This window comes from Anser cygnoides, chromosome 20, assembly GCF_040182565.1.
Source record: "Anser cygnoides isolate HZ-2024a breed goose chromosome 20, Taihu_goose_T2T_genome, whole genome shotgun sequence".
In the NCBI taxonomy this organism is placed as follows: Eukaryota; Metazoa; Chordata; class Aves; order Anseriformes; family Anatidae; genus Anser; species Anser cygnoides.
In genome coordinates, this window is record NC_089892.1 from 9,542,739 (window position 1) to 9,563,969 (window position 21,231).

A 21,231-nucleotide genomic window follows, 5' to 3' on the forward strand; every position below is an offset into this window, starting at 1 on the left:
CCTGCCTCCCTCCTCCCCGCAGCCCCCAAGCAAGCGGCAGGCGCAGCCTCCTTGCACTGGGTATGGAGATCGCGTTTATTGAGCCACTCGAGTGCTTGGTACAGAACAGCTATACAGAGATGATACATGGTTGTGCTTCAACACCGTCAAACATTTAGATTCCAGTAACTTCAAGGTAAACAAGTTCCAAGACAGACTAGATTTTTTTTTTTTTTTTAGTTTTTCTTTTTGATAAATTATTTTTTATATAAATAACTGTAACAGAAAAAAAAAATTAATAATGTCCAACATACAGGATCCTGAAGCGTTCGCATTGCTAAACTGAGAAGGAACTCAAACGGGGCAGGAGGACCAAGGGGGAACCAACAAATATCAGTGCAATGATACAGCCTTTGCCCTAAAAATATATATTTAACTTTATGGGCAAGGAGCAGACAGGGAAAGGAGAGAGGGGGAGAACCACCAACGAGGCAAGAAAGAGATTTTGGGGAAGGAAAAGGGGTCACAGCCTTCAGAGGGAGGGAACAGAAGAGAACAAAACGAAGGACCCCAAAATATTGCAGTGCATCTAGTGGCGGGGCGGGGGGGGGGGGGGCAATCCTGGGATGTAAAAAACAAAATAAGAGGAGTTTTGGTTAAATCACTATACACCAAGCTGTAAGAACTGCACGAGACACATAATTCATATACACAGGGTCCGCTGGGGGGCCCGGGGGGCTGCGGGGCCTCGGGGCGACGGCACGCTCGGGAACGCTTCACCACGGGGGGGACACGAGCGGGGTGGGGGCCTCATAGCTTCCTTGTCTGCAGGGATATATATATATATGTGTGTACGTGTGCTGCCTGTTAAAAATATATATATATATCTGTCGTCTGAAGGAGTACGCAGCCTGACGGGGAGGGAGGGGCCGTGCAAGCAAACGGGTCCCGTCTGCGGGGTTTGACCGTTCTGGTCCCTTTTTGCGTGGGGATTTGGGGCAGCGTGGGGCAGAGCCCCCCCCGTCCCCTGCCAGATGTTGGCACGCGCATCTGGGGGGGCAGCCGCCCCCAAAAACAAGGGAAAGGGCACCGGGGGGAGGCTTCTACCCCAAAAAGAGCCGGGGGGGGGGGGGGGGAAACACCGCCAGCAGCAGCACGGGCGCGATGCGGGGCAGGAGGGGCGGCCGGCTGTCCGTCCGTCCGACTGTCCCTGCAGGAACCCAAGGAGGAGTGAAAATTTCAGGGAGGGTTTGTTTTTTTTTTTTTTTTTTGGTGTTTTTTCCTGTTGTTTTTTGTCGCCGCCGTTGGCGGGTTACTGGGAAGTGAGCTCCTCAGACAGCGGCAGCTCGGGATGCGGATGTTGTTATTGTTCCTTTTCCTCTTTAGCCAGGACGCAGCGCTTCTCTGAACGCGCTTGCATCTGGTGTCCCCTCCCTGCGGTCAGAATGAGACGGGGAAGGAGCCGGGGGGGGGCTCAACACAAGAACAAGAGAGAAAGCTCGGCCGGGCCGGGGTCGGGTTGGGTTTGGGGACAGGGACGGGGACAGGGACGGGGACGCGGTTCGGCACGGGAGCGCGCCCCGGGCCGGGTGCCCGGCGGGGGGGTGCAGTCGGCGTCGGGTCGCTGGCGGCGTTTCCTTTTAACTGCTGCTTTCCTCCTCTGTTTTATTGAGCTTCTTCAGCGTGTCCAGCAGTTTCTGTGGGGTGAGGATGTGCGTGGACCCTGCGGGGGGCAGAGAGGGCGAGGGCGTCAGCGCCGGCTTCGTGCGTTCCCCCCACGCCCCGGCCGATGGCCCCGCTCCCCCCACCCCCCCAAAGGGTCCCCGTCCCCCCCCGGCGAGGCCTTACCTGGCGGGAGGGTGCGCACGCTACTGGAAATGCTTGCACAGAAATGAACGCCCATGGGAGGAAAAACGGGGAAAGGAAAAGGAACAGGAGAGATGAAGGAGATGGATGGAGCTGGAGGGCGGCGGGATGAGGCCGGGGGGGCCGGGAGGTGCCGGAGGCGCAGCGGGGACGGGGACGATGGGGACCCTCCTGTCCCCACCGCGGGATGCAGCGGGCACCTGCTGGAAAGCCGGCGGGGGGGCATTGGGGTGGGGGGGACGCATCGCAAGGGGGGGGTCGGCGGGACATGGCACCGAGCATCCCTGGGCAGAAGGGGTGACAGGGGGGGAAAAAAGGGGTCGGAGAGGAGGAGGAGGAGGAGAAGGGGGGGGGCCTGAGTTCTGCAGCCCTGCTCCTGCCTGGCTGCCCCCCCGGGCTGTGCCTTGCTTGGTCCCCATGTCCCCGCAGGGGGCTGCAGGGGGCTGCTTGTGCCCGGAGCAGGATGCGGCCGGCGCGATGCTGGGCGCCCTGTGCCCGACCGCTGCTGCGGCAGGAGGAGGGACCTCTGTCCCCGTGTGCCCCGGGGGGGGGGACAGCACGTGGCCCTGCCCCATCCCGGGGGGGCCACCACGCCGCCACCACGAAGAGCCGAGCAAAACCAAGATGTCCTACAGAACCAAGGATTTCAGCCCAATTTCTCCCCCGACGCACCGCAACGGCGAGAGGAGCCGGGGCAGGCGGCGGGGGCTGCCCCACACGCACACGCGGCCCCCCCAGGGACACCGCTCCACGTGTCCCCGAGCGCGTGGGACCCTGCCCCGCCGTCCCGGCCCCTCCGGAGCGCGCGATGGGGAGCGGATGGCATGAGGGGGCCGGCGGGGCCGGAGCCATGGCGGCGGGATGATGGAGGCGACGCTGGAGGCGTTCCAGCCCAGGAGGCAGGAGGAACTGCAAGCATTTTCTCGTCAAAAGAACCCGAAAGGAAAAGCAAACCGAAATCATAATTAACGGAAGGACGGTAGAATCAAAGAAAGCCCTTCGGGGAGGAAGAGTTTCTTTTTTCGTTAGTAGGCTGCCTTTACTTGGTTTCTTTGGCTCACTCCATTGCTGGAGCCTGATCCTCAAATGATACCCTAGTGGAGTCCCTGAAGTCGGGGTGCCTCAGGTCCATGAGAAATTTGGTGGGAGTGAGAATGTGAGTAGAACCTGCGGGAGAACAGAGCGGGGCTGACGTCCCGGCCGCAGCCCCGGGGGGCACACAGCATGCACCGGCGCCGGCCGGGGAGCCCGCGGTGGCTCGGGCGCATTTTGGGGAAGGGGGGGGACAACGAAGGATGCACCGCCCGCCCCGAGCATGCGAGGACGGTGGGCGCGGAGAGGTGCGCGGCATGAGATGGGCGAGACGCGGGACGGCGACGGGTCAGGGGACAGGTGGGGACGGCGACCGGCTGCCTGAGCCTGTCCTGGGTCTGGCTGCGTTCCCCCGGGGGTCTGGGGGGGGGGTCTCGGAGCCCCCGCTGGCAGCAGGCAGCGCTGCCACCGTGCACATCACATCTGACCTGCAGCCCCTCCGACAGCACGGCGGGTGCCGAACGCGGGCGCGCTGCGCAGGGCAGGATGCACGCACGGCACGCATCCTGCAAGCCGTGCCGGGTTGCACACGCCCTGTTGCACTCCCGGTGCGTTGCACACCCGGTGCATGCTGTGGTCAGCGTGCCGGGTTGCACGCCGCTTCCTTCCTCCCTGCGACACGCCCCCAGACGAGCACGCAGCGCTGGGTGCGACGGGGCCAGCGCCAGCTGCACCCCCCTCCCCAGCTCCTGCACGTCGCGGAGCAAAACTCACCCAGGCGACGAAGAGGGGGGCAGAGAGGGGGGCGGCTGGGGGGGTCACGCTGTGCCCCCAGGGGGGGTGACACCAGCAGGACACCTTCGCGCAGAGGCCCTGCAGTCCCCCGGAGGCCGGATTTGGCGGCGGCGGCGGCGCGGGGCGAGCGTGGGATGAGCAGCGGGCGGGGGGCGCGGGGCCGGGCCCCCACTCACCTATTAGCACTTCCCACTTGCCGCTGGCTTGCGTCACCTCGTAGGCGCAGCGCATCTCGTTCATGCTCACCCCCCCCAGGATGAAGATGATGAGGCGGGGGCCGCTGCGGTACTCGCCGGGGGCCTTGTTCTTGTGCCAGTGGCCGTAGCGGGCACTAGAGAGAGAGAGGAGAGGGGTTAGGGCTGGCTCTGCAGCGCACCCCGCATTGAATTATCTCATTAAAAAAATCCCAAATTAATTAGTTCCCAAATTGCTGCGAAAGCAGGTGACGTCCTGGGTGGCTTTTCAGCCATAAGGGCGGCTCTTTTTCTGTTAGGGGTGGGGAAACTGAGGCACGGGATGGCCGCGAGGGGTAGGGCAGGGGCTGGGTGCCCGCCCCGGCGGGACCCACCTGACGGCGGTGGTGCTGAAGGAGGCGGAGGAGCGGGTGGAGATGTACGGGTAGTGCTTGGTGTCCAGCTTGTCATCGATGGCATCCTGCAGGGGAGAGCCCCACGCGGGCGCTCAGCGAGCAGCCGGGCGCTGCCCGATGCCCACGTCCCCACTCCTCCCTTTCCCTGTCCCCAAACCCCACCAGGGTACAGCCTCACGGCACAGACGTTGGGCAGGCAAAGCCCCGTCAATTCAATTAGGTGTCATCCATTTGCATATATCTGCATACATTTGCATGGGCTGGCTTTGGGGAGGATTTGGTTGAGCTCCTGAAATTCAGCGCAGCTGGGAGGGGGAAGGTGGTGCCTTTGCTGCGGGGCAGGGGCAGCACAGGGGCTGCAGCGGGGCGTGGGCTCGAGGCTCACCCCGACCTCGAGGTGCCTGCCGAGGTGGGGAAAGGAGGACGGGGGCCTTCTGAGAGCCTCAAGGGCTGGAGCTGATCTCCAAGCATCCCAGCTGGGGGACCCAGCCCTGGGGTAAGGTAAGGAAGCTGCTGCTTTGGTCTCGGTGATCGCAGGTGGGGGATTAACGAGCTGTTTGCTGGGACCTGGCTGCGCTGTGCAGTCCCCACAGATCTGGGGGATCAGCTTTAGGGTGCCCCAGGTGCAAAACGGGGTGAGAAAGTTTGCACGGAGTTGGGTGGAGGAAGGCAAGAGCGAGGCTGTGTGCTTTTGGCAATGAAGGGTGCCTTTGGGCAGAGCCTGGGCTGCTGCCGTGTCCCCCCATCAAAATATGGCCCCGGGGCCGGCTGGCCAGTCTGTCTGTCTGTCTGTCTGTCTGTGGGAGCAGGTGGGAAATGCCCGTGCTGGGGTGCAGCCTCGGTGCCTGGGATGCTGTGGGTGAGCCCCACAAGGTTACCCAGATTTGAGGGGCGGCCGAGGGGAAGCAGCGAGGAGGAAGGCGATGCCTTGAGAAAATCATTTCTTGGCTCTGCCCGAGCGCAGGGCTGGGCTTTGTACTGCGGGGACGCTTGGGACACCGTGCTCTGGGGGCTGTGCAACCCCCCCACAGCCCAGCGTGCATATGGGGGCCAGGAAAGCTTCCAAAATCCCCCCTACGTTGGTGCTATCTCAAAGAAACCCCCCGCAGCCACTGCCTGCATGGCACCGCGGGGCTGCGAGCGGCGCAGAGGGCGCGTGGCAGGGAGATGTGCTGGGGGCGTTGGGCTGGGAGCCCCCTGCTCCCCACAGGTCCCTGCCCGGTGGTGCTGAGGTCCCTGCTGTGCTCCCCATCCCTGCCGTCGCTGTCTCACCTCCATGATGTCCTTAATGACGGGGGTCCATCGGGAGAGCTGGTAGGTCTGCTCGCTGATCCGCTCCTTCCGCTCCGGCTTGCTCCGGCGGCGCAGGGTGGACTGGGCACAAGGAGGATGGGGACACCCTGAGCCACAGGAGGGCCACCCCACCGGGGACGTCCCGGGGGACACGAGCAGGGTGGGGGCCTTCCCAGGGGCCGAGGGGGGGGCGGGGGGCGGACACTCACGTCTGTGATGATGGGCACCCCGAGGTGGGCCATGTTGGTGATGATCTCGCTGTCCTCTGCCGGGATCTGGGCGTGCTGGATCAGCTTGTTCAGGTTCTCCTCGGTGATGCCTGGAGAGAAATGGGGAAATTTTGGAAAACGGGCCCTCCTGAGGAATGCCTGCGAGCGGGGGCACGGCCCCTCCGTGGTCACCTCGGGACACCTGGCTGGGTGGCGGTCACACAGGGCTGAGCTTTTCCACCCAGCTTTTGCTGGCCCAATCCTGCACCCTGCTCCCAGAGCTGCCTGTGCCCCTTCTCCCCCCGCCCCGCTCTCCTCCTCACCGTTCTTCAGGAAGATGTACAGCAAGATGATGCGGATCTTGTCATAGGTGCTGACGTTCCCGTCCAGCAGGATGGGGACGATGGCCCTCATGGGGTCCTTGATCTTCTCGCCTTCGGCATCGGTGCCCATGGCCAGGTCCTGCAGAGCATGGGCGCGTTCGTCACTGCTCAGTGGTGGCTCTGGGCTGCCGGGCAGGAGCCGCTGTCCCTTGGGGATGCCGGGGGGTGTGAGGGGGTGCTGGTACCTGTTCGACTCTGCAGAGCTTGTCCACCGTGCCCTGGTAGTGCTTCATGCAGTCCTCGGCCAGGTGCAGGTGAGTGGAGTACTGGGGAGACACGCGCGGGGCGGACACCCTTGCAGGGCTGGAGCAGCCCAAGGTCCCCGTGCCACCACCCCAGTGCTGCCAGCCCCAGCCCGGAGCCACCTCCCATGGCCACGGACCCGCCGGGAAAGCCACCTTTGGGTGCTGCCCGTGAGGCTCAGCACCAGTGGCCTTGCTCGGACCTTTCCCCCGCCTGCTTTACCTTGCTGAGCTCCTTCTGGTACTGCGGCATCTTCTTCAGCATCTGGGACAGGTCTCTCATGGTGGTCTGTGAGGGAAGGGGACGAGGTCACCCTGGGGGACCTGGGGCCAGGACCCTGAGCGGGAAGGAGATGACCCTGCCCAAACATCCCCCTCTGTCGGGGTTTGGTGGGACACATGTGCACCCCGTGCTGGGGGGACCCTGGTGCCCCTCCAAGGGCACTTTCCCCATTCCCTCAGCCCCAGGTGTGGGGCCAGTGCCCCACGGCTGCCCCCCTGCCCATCAGGGACCCTTTGCAGGTGTCCCCGAGAGGCTTTGCTGTATCCTGGCCCTTGGGTGCCTGTGCTCGCCGGGAGGTGTCACCTTATCGCCTGTGTTCATCCTCTTGCTCGATGAAAACTCCTTCAGGGACCGGGTCACCTCCCTGGGGACAGGAGGAGGGCGCAGCCGTCAGCGGGGAGGGCCCGACCCGAGGGGCCGGTGGGGTGCCCAAACGCACCCACGTGGGGCAGGGGCAGCAGCGAGGCGCCGCGGGGACACTCACTGGGACACCTCCGCGATGTGCTTGTGGCGAAGGGAGACCCAGAGGTCGTCGTCCTCGTCCAGGAGAACCTCCTTAACCCGGGCTTCCCCGATGCCGCTCGTCTCATACCTGGGAAGAGGGCAGGAGCGGGGTGGAGGGGACGGGGCGCACGGTCACACGTGGCTCGGGGGAGACAGGGGGGCAGGTGGGGGCTGTTCTCGGCTCTGCCAGCGACGGGGCGAGGTTATTTCACAATTTGATTTTACTTCCCACCACCTTCTACCCATTTATAGGTTGGGAAGGGGTTTAGAAAAGGCTTTTGCATCAGCCCTGTGCTGGGCCAACATCGCGCCCGCCAGGCTGCAGCTGGGGACGGGCTCTCCGCGGGGGCAGGTCACCACGGGGGCAGCACTCACTTGTAGACGTCGTTCTCGATGGGCAGCAGGTCGTAGCTCATGGCCTGGAAGGTCAGCTCGTGCAGCACCGGGGAAGCGGGGTCGAAGCCGCGGTCCAGGATGAGGAGCTGGGAGCGAGCCTTGTCCGGGCCCTGCCGAGCCACCGCAGCCGTCAGCAGCGGTCCCCGGTGCCACCCCCGGTCAGGGAGCGCCCGCCGAGCAAAATGCCCCCCCTCGTGCCTCCCCCTGCTCACCTCGCCCATGGTGGGGTCGTCAGCCTTGTAGGCATCCAGCTTGTCCTGGATGAGCTGCGCCAGCATGGCGTTGTCTTTGTAGTCCCTGGGGAAGGGGGAGGAGGGAATTTGCCTTTTCCCCTCTCCCCGGGGAATCTGGTGCTCTGCTTTGCCCTGCTCCGTCCTACACGAGGCGTCACCTGGATGCCAGGCTCCCAGTCCCCGGCTCCTGGGTGCCTCGGCGTGCCCCTTTGTGCCACCTCCCTCCCGTCCTCACCCGCGGTACCGCACGGCCGGGTACTCCTTCAGCGTGGCGCACAGCGTGGCGATCTGCTCCGCCAGCCGCTCCAGGATCGGGTTCTTCATCTGGGCCTTGTGGGGGCTGTAAAAGCTCTGGAAGGAGTCGGCCGAATCCAGGGAGTAGACCTGGGGGGTGTGGTGGGAGGGCGCTTAGCGGGGCCGGGCTGCGGGGGGATTCGAGCAGCCCTGGCGGGTTGGGAAACCCAACCCAAACCCAGGGAGATGCCGGGTCCTCGCTGCAGGTTCAGCGATGTTCGGGGTGTCCCTTGGGCTTTCGGCTGCCACCTCCGTGCCCCGATCCCCTCCCCATCCCCTGCTCCTTGGTGCAGCCCCCAGGCACGTGCGGAGCCCCCAGGAGCTCGCCCAGCCCCTGCATGCAGCATCACCTGCGCCCAGGCAGGGAACCAGGGAGGCGAGGAGGAGCAGGGACGGTAAAACCAAAGCCAGTTTTGGCATGCATGGGGCCACTAGGAGCTCATCTTCCACCTGCCCTCACCATGGTCTCCCCCGAAATCTGGTGCCACCCGTTCCTCCCTGTCCCCCTTGGCAGGGGGCTGGCTGCCCGGTGCCCCCGGCTGGTGCCGTGCCGGGGGGGCAGAGCCTGACAGCACGGGCGCGGGGCCAAGGCGCTAAATCCCCCGCAGCCGATCAGCCCCGAGACGTAATCGAAGGAGACAGGGCGGTGGGAGCAGTGTGGGGAGAGGGCTCGTGGGGGGTTGTGGCTCTTACGCAAATCCTGCTGGGCTGGGGAGGGACCCGGAGCACCCCCCTCTGCCCCGTCCCCTGGGCCGTCCCCAACCCGGACCCACCTGGGACTCGGAGGGCAGGAAGGCGATGTTGATCTCGGTCAGGGTCTTGATGACCTTGGCAGCTCGGGATTTCACCAGCTCGTTGAAGAGGGCATCGGGGCAGGCTGGAGGGGAGGGAGAGGAGGAAGCAGGGCTCAGGGCGTGGTGGCCGTGCTCCCGTGGTCCTGCCCTGCCCAGGCATCCCTCCCACCTGCTTTTCTGTGCATGTTTTAGTGGAATCGTTCCCTTCTCTTGGTTGCATGATGTGTTTTGTGATGGGGGGGACGCTGCCTGCAACGCCTGGGGGTGAGGAGCCCAGATCCCACTTTTGGTGCGCACAAACCCGCCCGTGGCCACGGCCCAGCCCCGTCCCGCAGCTCCCCGCAGGCACCCCCCGCTCTCTGCTCCTTGCCCCGGCCCCGCAGTACTCACAGTCAGTGAAGAAGACGTGGGCAGCTCTGTACTTGGAGGTGGGGGGGTCCTTGAAGTCGTTGATGAGGGAGTGGATGGACTGCAAGAGAGACGCGAGCGGCTGGGCTGGGCAGGGCGGCCCCGCGTCGCGGCACCCCCGAGCGCGGGGAGCAGCACCCTGCACCCCCAGCCCTGCACCCCGCGGGCTTGGCACAGCCCCCTCGGCACCACGACCCGTGCCAGAGCCCGGGTGGCTCCCATGGGTGCAGATCCTCCTCCTCCTCCTGCCCCAAGCCCCTGCTCACCTTCTCGGAGGGCGTGATGAGATAGACGGCCTCCAGGCTGGGCAGCGGCTCCCGGCGCTTGTTGATGTCTTCCACGACTGGGGGGGGGGAAACACAGGGGCTGTGCCAGGGTGGTGGCACCAGCTGCCAGCCCCTCGGTGGCCAAAACGTCCCCGGCTGCTCATCCCTGCCCACGTGGCAGCTGGGGCTGTCCCCAGCCCGTCCCAGCCCTCTGTCACCCTACGGGAGGCACTTGGGTGCTTGGAAAGGTCCCGGGTGGGGGCGGTGGATTTGTCTGTGTGTTGCTGTGCCGTGGCTGCTTTGGTCCGTCCCCGTGTCCCTGTGCTGCAGGGGAACACTTGGGGGTGATGCTGTGGCTTGGGACTTGGTGGTACCCCCTGGGACGAGCCCCCAGCACCTCCCGAGGCACCGCCAGTGTTTCCGTCTCCTCTCCGAGTGCCGCAGGCAGCTATTTATAGGGCTGAGATAAAATAACACCTGGCCTCCTCCTCGCCATCCTCCTTGGACCCAAGCACTGCCAGGAGGTGAGGTGCTCGGGCTCCCTCGGCCCCCGTGGGCTGGGAGGGGGCCCACAGGCACCCGGCACGGGATGGAGACGGGGGGCTGAGCGCCAGGGGTGCGCCTGCCCTTCCCGCAACAAGCTCTGCGGGAGGTGTGCGCGGCGCTGTACTCACTCGTGATGCCCTCCGTCATGATGTCGGTCATTTTGCAGCAGGAGGACAGCATGCGCATGCTGAGCTGGTCCACCACCAGCACCTGGGGAGAGCGGACACCAGCTGGGGACGGGGAAGCAGGGAAAAGCCCTGCCCTGCACCCCACCGGTGCCCTGGGGCTCCCAGCCCGCTCCGACCCCTTCCCAGCTTCATCCTCCTCCTCCTCCTCCTCCTCCTCCAGCCCCCCTGCTCACCTTCCATTCTCCCTTCTTCTTCACCTTCCGGATCACATCGTGCATAATCTCTGCAAGAGACAGGGAGCAGGGGGTGGTGTGAGCACCCCGAGCCTCCCCGCAGCACCCCGGGGTGCCCACCTGCAGCTGGGGGGTTGTACTGGGGGCGCTGCAACCCCCCCATTGCTTATGGGGCCGTGCCAGCCCCACCGCACCCCTCCTGGGGGTCCTAAAATTGCCATCCTGGGACGGTTGAGGGCAGCCACTCGCTCAGTAGGGTTTCTTTTTGGGGTGGCAGGGGTGTTTTGGGGACCTGGCAAGAGGGGTGGCCCCCGGCACCCACACATGGCTGAGCACAGGAGCTGAGCCCACGGAGCGGGGAGCAGGGAGCAGGACCCAAAAGCACGCCCCGGATGGCAGAGGGACGTGGGGGTCCCCAGGGGCCACCCCACGCGCCTCAGCCCTAATCCGAAGGGCCGGGAAAACAACAGCGGCTTAAGGGCTCCTTTTAGCAACAAGACCCAGGCGGCCTCGGCCTGCTCCTTGTAATCCCCCGCAAGCTCATTTCACACCCGTCCCTGCCGCGCTTACACAACCAGCCGGGGCCGTCGTCCCCGCGCTGTCCCCTCGCGGCCGGGCCACCCCTGCCCGTCCCCTGGGAGCAGGCACCCCGGTATCAGCGCTGGGGTGGGGGGGGCAAGCCCCAAAGGTCCCCTTTGTCCCTGGCAAATGAAGGGCCACCCCCTGCAGAGCTGGTGCACTGCCTGGCTGGGCTTGGGGAAGGGTCTGCGTCCGTGTGGTGCCGTGCCACGTCCCGGTGCTGCCCTCCTGGGGGGCTTTGCTCCGACCCCCTGGTCCCCAGGACAGGGATGGGGGTACCCAATTAAAACCCCAATTAAAACCCCATCAGGAAATGTTTCTAAATTACATAATGTGGAGGGTTGTGGGGGCCAGTTGGTGCAGGTGCCACCCTCATCCTGGGGAGCTTCCCCCACGGGAGCAACCCCACGGGTGCTGGTCCCACGGGCAGAGCTCGACGCAGGTTTATATGGGGCAGCTGGGGGCCTGAATTTGCCTCGTTCCAGGACAGGGCTTGAGGGAGGCACACCGAGGGGACTGCCTGGGGAGCTCCCGGCCCTATAAATGTCTGTGTTTGGGTGATGCTCAGTTTGGGTGCACAGCCCCGTTTTCCTGCCCTACCAGGTGCTGCAGGGGCACGGGGCTGGCAGCAGCGTAAAACCCGCTGCAGAACTCGGAGGTTCCCGCTGCTGTCAGTGCACACGTGGCTCCTTCCCTGCTAGGTCCCCCTGGGGAACCCCAAAAGATGCTGGCCGTGACCTTGGGGTGCTGCCCGGCCTTGCTCACATCCCGTAGCCTCTCCCTTGGGTGCGGGGCACCTGCAGGCCATGGGGGTGTAACTGGGAACAGGCGGCGTTGGTACCGCGGTGGGGCCGCCCTGTGCGCCCCCAAGCCCCGTGGTGCACCCAGACCCAGGTCACCCAAGCAGCAAAAATGCAATGCCTTAACGGGGAATCTTCCTTTGCCGTGGGCAGGATGCAGCAGAGAGGGCTGCCCACGCTGTCCCCTGGTTCCCTGCTGGTGCTGGGGACCCTCCGCAGCCCCCGCACTGCGCCGACAGCCGCGGTCCCCACCGGGGCTGCGTTCGCTCAGCTTTGAGCAGCCAGCGCCCGGTGACAAACATTGCCGGCTCCTGCCAGAGGCTCCTTCCCTCTTTTCATTCCTCATCTTTGGCTCCTTCCCCCGAGCGAGGACCCGGGGATAACAGCGCTGTTTGCCAGGCACCGTCCCACACCCCACGCAAACAGAGCACCGAGGCGATCCCGGTGGGGACACGGCTGGGCTCCTGGAGCCGGACGGCCGGGCAGAAATCCTGCCCCTGCAGCAGCGTTTTGCTCCGGGACAGGGAGAGGAAGGAAGGCAGGAGGCTGGGAACAAGAAGGAAGGAGGCTGGGAATGAGCGTCCTGCAGCCAGGGGCTGCGGGGAAGGTGCCTCGGGTGCCTCAGCTGCTGCTGGCCCTGCAGCTGTTTGTCCGTGGACCAAAACTGGTGAGGATGGCAAGGGAGAGGGGATGCCAGCGAAGACGAGCCGTCGAGGATGAGCAATGCAAAGGCATCCCTGAGCCAATTCGGCACTCGGCAAGAGGGGAAACAGCAGCTCCCCTGTTCCCTGCGGCCTCGAGTCAAGCCTGGTCGCTCCTGGGAAGAGATGCTCTCACGTACACACGACAGCAGGTCAGATGCTGCAGCCCGTGCCCTCAAATGGTCTCAGCCAGAGCTTTTGGGCTCTAACGTCAGCTGGTGACGCCCGCAGCCGAGCTTTTCATCCTGGAGATAGCCCAGGTTTCAGGGGGGAATACGTGTGTGTACCCAACCCACCCAGTGCCTCCACCTCTCGGACGCCTTCAACGCGTTGCTTCTGCTCCCTTCAGGCTGGAAGGATTTTAATCACAATTTCTGCTGAGAACGGACAACGCAGACGGCTCGGGGCTTATCCTCCGATGGAGAGAAGACACCAACACCTTTGGACAAGGAAGCCCGTCTCACCTCAAACGGAGGACCTCCACTAAGATGGTCCTAACACGGTGGCACTTTTGTGCCACCCTGGGACACCTTGAGCGACGCACCCACGAGCTGCTACCTCCCTCGGCAGGGCTCCTCCTGGGGTGACGGGTGGCAGGAAGATGTCCCACCGCATCGTCTTCAGCCAGGGCCAGAGGCTGGTGACACGGTGGCCTAGTAGGACTCGAGCCCATCCGTCGCTGCAAGAGGCTTAGCGGTGTTACTGACCCGGGGTCCGACCCCACACCTCTGCTCCTGGGGGGAAAGGCACCGAAAAAGCTGTGACCAACTCAGGCTGGGTGGGGACAGACTCATTTGGGGTGCCCCAAGCCAGTTGTCGTGCTTCAGCAAGAGCCCGGAGCCCGGTGAGCAGCCCCAAAGCCCACCGGCAGTGGAAGCAGCAGAGCCGGGTCCCGGCCAGCACCGGGTGCTGGAGCACCAGGACGGGGGCGCTGCTCCCGGGGGTGTTTGGCAGCGATGGCCAAGCCCTTCCCTAACGCAGAAATCACAAAACCAAACTCCTGCTGCTCGGAAATGCTCCTCTGCCACCATGTCCCTGGCCCTCGTGTGCAGCATACCTTGTCCTGGTGTGGTGTGGGATGGAGTGCCATGAGGGATGGCAGGAGACCAGAACTGCCCGTGGTCCTACAGGGCTGGGTGACCCTAACCACGGGCTTCTCCTTGCCACAGGCAGGGCTCAGTCCCTTCACCCTCCTCCTGTGTCCTCCATTTGAGATCCAGCGTCCTGGAGCCACCCGGGGAGCTGGACCCCAGGACCCACGGTGAGGTTTGCTCCAGACCCACCTCCCTCACGGAGCTGTCACGACGCATCCTTGAGACGAGCGTGTTTGTCTTCGGGTTGGCTTGGCAACTGCTTTTTGCTGGTTCGTTAACTAATTGGTGAAGGCAGTGCGAATGTTACCTAGACAGAACCACACTCGGATGTAGCAGACCACGTATCCACCTCCAAACCGCCCTCAGCTGGGGACCTACAGGTGCCAGCATCCCGTCCGCAGGCAGTCCCTGGTCAAATAGGACCAGAGGGTGGCAAGGAGGCCACGAACCCATTGGGGCACAGAGAAGAACTGCATTTATGGGAGCCAAAACGACTTCACAGCCTCGACAGGGGCAGGGCAGAGACCTGAAGAATGGCTCAGGACGTTGGGAGCATGGCCAGAAGGACGTGAGGAAGATGAAAGGCACGATCAAAAAATCAAAAAATGGTAAAATTCATAAGGATTTTCACTGCGGGACCGCTCCTGACACGGGTTCTTCAGGTCTGCATGAGGACCTGGGAGTCGAGCAGAGCTTCTCCTGCTGGGTGCTCAACGGGGCACAGACCACAGCAGGTCCCTTCTGAAGGCACGGCCCTTCCCTGTGCTTGTTCTCTTCCCCGAGGCGTTCCCATCCTTGGTGGAGATGCTGAAGAGATGCCGTACCCGGCTGCCAGCAGCTGCAGGAGCCAGGAGCTTTCCTGTGGCAGGATGGGACATGCAGGGCCACCGCGTCCTGGGGTAGATGACCCCCAGGGGTAGGCGATGCTCTCCTCTGCGCACAGCCATGGCTTTCTGCCCTGGTTCTCCTCCGCGTTGACCGAGAGGGAGCAAAACGCCAACAACCTGGGGTTGCACGGGTCCAACTCCAAGCGGTCCCCTAGTGGCACATCTCTGCATCCCATGGGCTCCACGAAGGACCCTCCGTGCCGTACGTGTGCCGACCTGTGCGTACCCATGTGTGTGTTTCTACGTGTTTGATGCGGAAGCCCCCACGTCACTGCGCCTTCAGCCCGATTTATTTTCTCCCTCCAGAACACAGCAGCCGTGAGCTCCCCCCTGCACAGCGAGCTGGTGGGCGCAGCATCTGACGGCCGCATGGTGCTGAGTCTCTTCTTAAACGCCTGGTTTTTGGGGGGATTTCTCCCAGGCCATTTTTCCTCAGAGGCGCCAGGGAATTGGGCCCAGACCTTATTTATTTATTTATTAAGAGAGGAAATTTCTAGGTCTGGTGGCTTTTGCAGATTTCTTGCACATGCAGACATCAGTGGGTGGACGCAGACCTGCCGAAGTGATCTGTAGCGCTCACAGCGACGTATGGAAAAGAATTTTTTCAGGCCCAGGTGTAGACCATGGACTGGAGGCTAAAAGTGCTAAATTTTCAAGCCGTGACCCAACTTGGAGCCGATGCTGGAGGCAAGGCAAAACGATCCCCGAGGACAAACACAAAAGCCCCAGCAGGGGCTTTGCCAAGCACCTGCTCCCATCAGAGTTGTGGGGTCTGCTCCTGGCTGTGAGGACGGGGCGTGCCAAGCTGATGGCAGGGCTGGAGGCTCTGCCCCGTGCAGGGAGGAGGATGAGGAGGATGCGACGTGCACCCACACCATGTCCCCACCACGCTGGCCCGGTCCCATGCCCTTCACCACCTCCTCTTCCTCCTCTTGTGCGTGGCAGGGGCCTGCCCGGAGCTGGCTCTGGGGCAGTACACAAGCCCCATACCCCAAGATGGACTCGGAGAATCCCGTACTTGGCCCCAAAATCCTCCCGTGCCCTCAGAAAGGTGTTGGCAGCACGAGGTGCCCCCAGCCGCCCGGGTGAGTCACGCACCAGCTCCGCAGGTCCCCGGGGGCCCCGGCCGTGCCCTGAGGCTGGCAGCGAGCCCGCGGCCCTGCCCTGCCCTGCCGGTGCCACCCAGCTCGGCATGCACCCGCTCCCTGGGCTGTCACCTCCCCGGAGAGACAGATGGGGACACCGGGTGACATGGCACGGCCTCGGCGCTGGGGGTCCAGGGGGGATTTTAGCGTGGGCTGGAGGGAGCTGCCGTGAGGATGCTCTGCCCTGGGGCGGGGTGGCCCCGGGGGGCAGCAGGGCGCTGGGCAGCTGCCAGAGTCCCAGAACCACTGAGGTTGGAGCTCTCCTGGGGCTGCTCTGCTTCAGCCACCCTTGGTGACAAAAGGGCCCCCCCGGGGACGTCGCTCCCCTCTTGCAGGTGAAGGTCTCCGGGGGCTTTCAGACCCAGCACCGTGGTGGCAGCTTGCCTCGCTGGTGATGGCTCGGTGAAGTAAGCCTACCTTCCTCCTCCTCCTCCTCCTCCTCCTCCTCACCGCAGGGTGCTGCGGGAAGGCTCGGGGACCCAAAGAGGCTCTGAGGCTGCCTGGGGGCAGCGTGTAGCCCAGGGACAGGCGAGGACAGGAGGAACGTCCACCTGGTGGGGGTTAGGTGAAGGTTTGGGGATGGGGGGCCTCGGAGGTGGGCCCAGCTGCCACGATCGGGCAAAATTTTTCCAGCTGGCACCCGAAGACACCTGAAGGACCGGCCCCAGAGGAGAGCAGGTCCTGGTATGGATGCGGCCATCGCTGCTGGATGCGGGGAGGTGCAGGGACAGCCCAGCTGGGGGGTGACAACGGGTGCCCGTGGCACCTGCGACACCCTGCCCACCCGCTCCCAGCTCTCTGGGGGCCCCCGGAGCGCATCTCGCTCCAGCACCAGCTGGTCAGAGGAATAATCCTGGCCTGGAGGGAAGCCAGGGCGGAATGCAGCTCTGGAGGTGGGGCCGTGGCAGCGCGCAGCATCCCTCCATCCATCCCTCCTCCCTCCTTCCTTCCCTCCTCCGAGGATGCCCGCAGAGGGATCCTGCCCTCGGGTCAGCCCCAGGGCACGGGCTCAGCCCTCCTGCTCTCCTGGGTGAGCGTTTCCCCCCCCCTCCCCCCCCGGTGGGTGCCCCTCGGGGAATCGCTGCCCTGGCGCAGTGGGGGAGAGCCGCAGCGGGGAGGGGGAGCTCCGGGTACCCTGCGGCTCCTGGCACCGGGGAGCAGCCCCGGCTGAGAACAGCACCACAAAGCAGGAACGGCCCCAGTGAGACCCGGAGCATCCCACGGCAGCCTGAGGAGCCCCCAGCCCCACGGTGGGGGTGGGCTGGACCCCCCCGGAGCTCCCGCGGGGGCCCCATCCCTCCATCCTATGCAGCATTTTGCCCGCACGCGGAGCCCTGCCCTCTCCTTCCAGCCACCCACGCTCCGCAGGCAGCCCGGCCGGGGGGCTGGCGCCCTGCTGCCCCTTACGTTCCCCAGCCCGGACCCCTGTTTTTGGGGAACCAAACCCCGAAGGGACGGATCCGGCCAGATTTCCACGATGCTGGCTTGAGCCCGTGTGCGTGCACACGCGTGTGTGTGCGTGTGTGTGTGTGTGTGTGTGTGTGCACAGCTGTGATCGCCCCCAGCCTGTGACAATGAATGAAAATAAGGGACAGGGGACACGCAGCGGTGCCGGTCTCTGTCCCCTCGTCACCGAGGGCAAGGTCCCGGGGCCCTGTTTGGGGGGGCGCAGGATCCGTTCCCCCCCCCCCCCCAGCTGGGGGCTGCCCCTTTCTCTCCCCAGCCCCCTGCTCGGGCAGGGGGGGGTCCAGCCCCCCCAGCTGACACCCAGCAAAGCCCCCCCCTCCCTGAGCCCATCCTGCAGCAGAGAAGCGGGGGGGTGGGGGGGGGGGGGCATTTTCCTGCATTTTCCATTTCGTTTCCCAACCTGCTCGGCTCCGACCCCCCCCCACCCCCCCCAGCACCCCCCCTTAATGCAGCACCCCAGGGTGGGTTGGGGGGGGGGGGGGGGACACTTGCGCAGCCCCCTCCCCGGGCAGGTGCCGGCTGGGAACAAAGCGGGGCCATCAATCCGGGGGGGGGGGGGCATCAATCCGGGGGGGGGGACATCAATTCGGGGTTTGGGGGGGGATTCCCCCCCCCTCCATCCCCACCCACCCGATCACGCCACCAGCCCCGGCCGCACCACCCGCACCGCTGCGGGAGGCTTTCGCCATTGCTCCCATTGCTCCCCCCCCCCCCCCAAAAAAAAAAAAAAATATATATATAAAATAAAACCCAGCCCCTGCTACGGAAATCAGTCCCGCAAGATGGGCGCGGGGGGGGGGCAGAAAGGCTGCGGGGAGCCCCGGGGGAAGTTTCCCCCGGTTCCTGCCCTTTTCGCTCCGGTTTCCTCATTTTCTCCGCGCAGATTTTCGCACCGGGGAAGGGAGGCACAGACATTTCCCCCCCCCCACCACCACGTCCAGCCTGGGGGGGCTTTTCGGAGCCCCCCCCCCCCCGCTGCAGGCCGTTGGGGAGCAGCTGGGCTTGCGGCAGGAGGGGAAGGAGGAAGCGGAGCCGCGGCTCCTCCGCTCCGCCCCGCAGCCCCGGCCAAAAACAGCGACCCCGGAGGGCACCGAAATCCCCTCGGCCCCGGGGGGGGGGCTGATCGGGGTGGGGGGGGGTCACCCCCTCCCCGCGGACGAGGGGAAAAAATTATTTATATTTGCATTAAGGACCCCCCCGGGGAGGGCTTTGGCGCAGACAAAGCGGCGGGCGCACGGCCTGGCGCGGCGCTGGGCACGGACACCCCCGTGCCCCCCCCCCCCCCCCCCCTTTTTATGCCCCCCCCCTCGGTGCCCCCCCCCCCCCCCCGGTCCCATTTGGGGGCCGTTCGGCTTTTGCTGCTTGCGCCCCGCTCGCCTCTCGCCCGTTCAGATCCGGGGAAAAAGGCTCCGGCGCCTCCCGCTTCCTCCTTCCCCCCCCCCCCGCCATTTATTTATTATTATTATTTTTTTTTTTTTTTTACCGCCGCTCCCCCCCCCCCCCCGCGCCGCCCTTCAGCACTGCAGACAAACCCCGACGGCTTCAAAACACCCCCCCCCCCCAAAAAAAAAAAATAAAAATAAAAAACGGAGGGGGACAACCCCCCGCCCCCCCCCCCCCCCCGCTGTCCCCGCGTCCTGCCCGTTGTCCCTCGAGCCCCCCCCCGGCGCCGCTGCCCCCCCCCCCGCCCCCCCCCGGCTCCGTTTGGCGCATCCGCAGCATCCCCCCCCCCCCCCCCCCGGGGGGCATCTCCCCGCGGGTTGCCCCCCCCCAGCCCGGAGCCCGGCCTTTTTCATCTCCCCCCCCCCCCCCTTTTTTATTCTGCCCCCCCCCCCCCCCCCGGCTCAATTTTCAGCCCCCCCCCCCCAGCGACGCGCGGCCGGGCTCTTACTTTCTCCGACCACAGCCTTGAGTCCGATGGGGGCCATGGTGCCTGGGGGGGGGTCGTGCCGGGGTGGGGGGGGGGGGGGGCGCAAGGAAACGAGGAGTATGGGGGGGGCGGGGGGGCCGGACAAACGGCCGGACAGCCGGACAGCCGCCGCGGGTGGCGGTGGCAGCGAGGATGCGGGGACAGAGGATGCGGGGGGGGGGGGGCAAGGGATGGGGGGGGGGCGACACCGGGGCCGCGGAGGGGCGGGGGGGGGACACCGGGCTCCGGTGGTGGCCGCGGCGGGGCTCAGCTGACTGCGCGCAGGGGGCGGGACGGGGGGGGGGGGGGGACAAGGGGGGGGGGGGGCACACACGTCACTTAGCCCCGCCCCCCCTCCCCGCCCCCCCCCCGCAGCGACCGCCCCCCCCAGCATCCCCCCCCCTTCCGTCGCTGCGCCCCCAGCCCCGCACCCCATTTCGCAATATTTTGCCGTATTTTGCCGTATTTGGCCGTATTTGGCCATGTTTTGGACTATTTTTGCCATATTTTGCCATATTTCGCGGTATTTGTGTCCTGCCCCCCCCCCCTCCAGTCTCCCCTCTACCCACACCCTGCGGTTGGTGGGGCGGTGGGAAATGTGCCCCCCCCCGCCGGTCCCCAGCGTGTTTTGGGTTTATTTTGCGGCAAAATATCCGCGCCCCCCCCCCCCCCAGGATGCTGGGGATGGGGACACGCGGGATGGGCACAGCCCCTGCTCCCACTGGGGGGGGTGTAAACGGGGGGGGGGGCAATGCTGGGTGCTGCTGGGGGGGGCATTTCCCCGGGGTGGGGGACAGGGGGGTCCCGGGGGGGGGGTTGTGGAAGCCTTGTGCCGGCTCCCAGGGCCGGATTCGGGGGCAGGGTGTAACGGGGTGTAAGGGGCAGGGGGGTGGGGAGGGGGCTCGGGGGGCTCCCGAAGGCCCCCCCATGGGTGCGGGTGCGGGGCTGGGTGTTTGCTGTGGGGTCACGCACCCAGCTTTGGCTCTATTTCCACTCTGCTTCCACTCCATTTACCGGGATGCTGTGGGATGGCTGAGCTCTGCCACGCCGGGTTCCCGGCGCGTTTTGGTGCTTCGGAAGGAAAATGGGGGCCTCGGGGAAATCCAAGGGGGTGGGAGGCTCGTCCCGGCTCCCCCCCCCCCCCCCCCCAGTCACCCCGGGGCGGACGTCCCCATCGATCCTCCGCTCCCAACGCCGCTCTCTTTGTTAAAAATAAGCCGGAGTTTGGTTTGTCAGAGCTCCTGGACTCGGTGCCAGCCACGAGCTATAAATACCAGCCTGCTATTTACAAGCGAGGTATTTATATTGCCTTCCCATCGCCCCGTCAATCTTCCCGGGCAGGCCGAGCATCACCAGGCTGAAGGCAAAAACACGGCACGTGTCCGAGCCGGCCCCGGCCCTGCCCTCGGGGACACCCGGCGCCCCAGCGTCCGTGTGGCTTTCCTTGCTTCCATCGCATCTGGCAGAAAAAAAATAAATAACCAAGCAGCAGCATTTGCTCCGTTCAAGAAATCAAGAGGAGCCTCTGGATTTGGGACCGGAGGCTGGACCACGGCACCCAAAACGCCTCGGGGCAGCCATCCTGCCCTGCAGCGGCCATTTCATGCCACCGGAGCCCCGTCACCTTGGCTGAAACCCCAAGGGCTTCCCCGCAAACGGCTGCTGCCTGCTCCGGAGGCCGCGAAAAGGGGAAGCTGTTTCCACCTCGCCAGCGCTGGAGGCAGACATAAACGGGTAAAGAGGAACCAAAATGCTGGACGGCTTCCCACCTTACAGCTTCCCACCTTACAGCTTCCCACCTTACAGCTTCCCACCTTACAGCTTCCCGTCCCACCTTACAGCCCAGGGAGCCACCAAACGACTTGCCCCAGGGGCTGCAATGTGTCCCCAGGGAAGGCGGCTTCAGGGACAGAGAGGGCACAGCTTCGCCCGCTGCTTCCGTCCCCCCCGGGGGCCCCTTGGGGACAGATGTGTGACTGCACGGTCACAGCTCCAGCACCCCTGGGTCTGCACCCCCCATTCCAGCATGCCTTTCTGGGAGCAGGCACCAGGGATGAGGTGGGGATCGGGTACGAGCGGGTGGGCTGCTGCCCTCAGCAATCCCACAGAGCCAGGTGAGCGCGTCTGGCCCTGGATCCTGCCCTCCCGCCCCTCTGTGGTGGGGCCCGAGAGGGCA

The 21,231-nt window shown here is 65.1% G+C and overlaps 1 protein-coding gene across 2 annotated transcripts; it reads right to left on the minus strand.

Moving 5' to 3' along the window:
* Window positions 1-51: 51 nt before the first annotated feature.
* LOC106037152 (syntaxin-binding protein 1) lies at window positions 52-19,138 on the minus strand. Of its 2 annotated transcripts, XM_066980635.1 has the most exons (20): window positions 19,038-19,138; window positions 10,474-10,523; window positions 10,241-10,322; window positions 9,567-9,643; window positions 9,283-9,361; window positions 8,872-8,975; window positions 8,040-8,188; window positions 7,784-7,868; window positions 7,551-7,681; window positions 7,156-7,263; window positions 6,975-7,035; window positions 6,612-6,677; window positions 6,332-6,412; window positions 6,087-6,225; window positions 5,764-5,873; window positions 5,534-5,635; window positions 4,241-4,326; window positions 3,849-4,003; window positions 2,889-3,012; window positions 52-1,702 (listed from the first exon to the last, which is right to left on the minus strand). In XM_066980635.1, the coding sequence occupies exons 1-19, from the start codon at window positions 19,072-19,074 to the stop codon at window positions 2,903-2,905; spliced, it is 1,812 nt and encodes a 603-aa protein (XP_066836736.1). In that variant the 5' UTR covers window positions 19,075-19,138; the 3' UTR covers window positions 52-1,702; window positions 2,889-2,902. The 2 variants fall into 2 exon arrangements, with proteins under 2 accessions (XP_066836736.1, XP_066836737.1); XM_066980636.1 differs by lacking the exon at window positions 2,889-3,012.
* Window positions 19,139-21,231: the final 2,093 nt, after the last annotated feature.

Bases quoted from the DNA above. Each gene is read 5' to 3' on its own strand.
- LOC106037152 (XM_066980635.1), bottom strand. From the start codon at position 19,074: ATGGCCCCCATCGGACTCAAGGCTGTGGTCGGAGAAA. The intron at 10,524-19,037 runs GTAAGAGCCCGG...TGTCTCTTGCAG, and splicing joins CAAGGCTGTGGTCGGAGAAA to AGATTATGCACGATGTGATC. The intron at 5,874-6,086 runs GTGAGGAGGAGA...ATTTCTCTCCAG, and splicing joins GTACATCTTCCTGAAGAACG to GCATCACCGAGGAGAACCTG.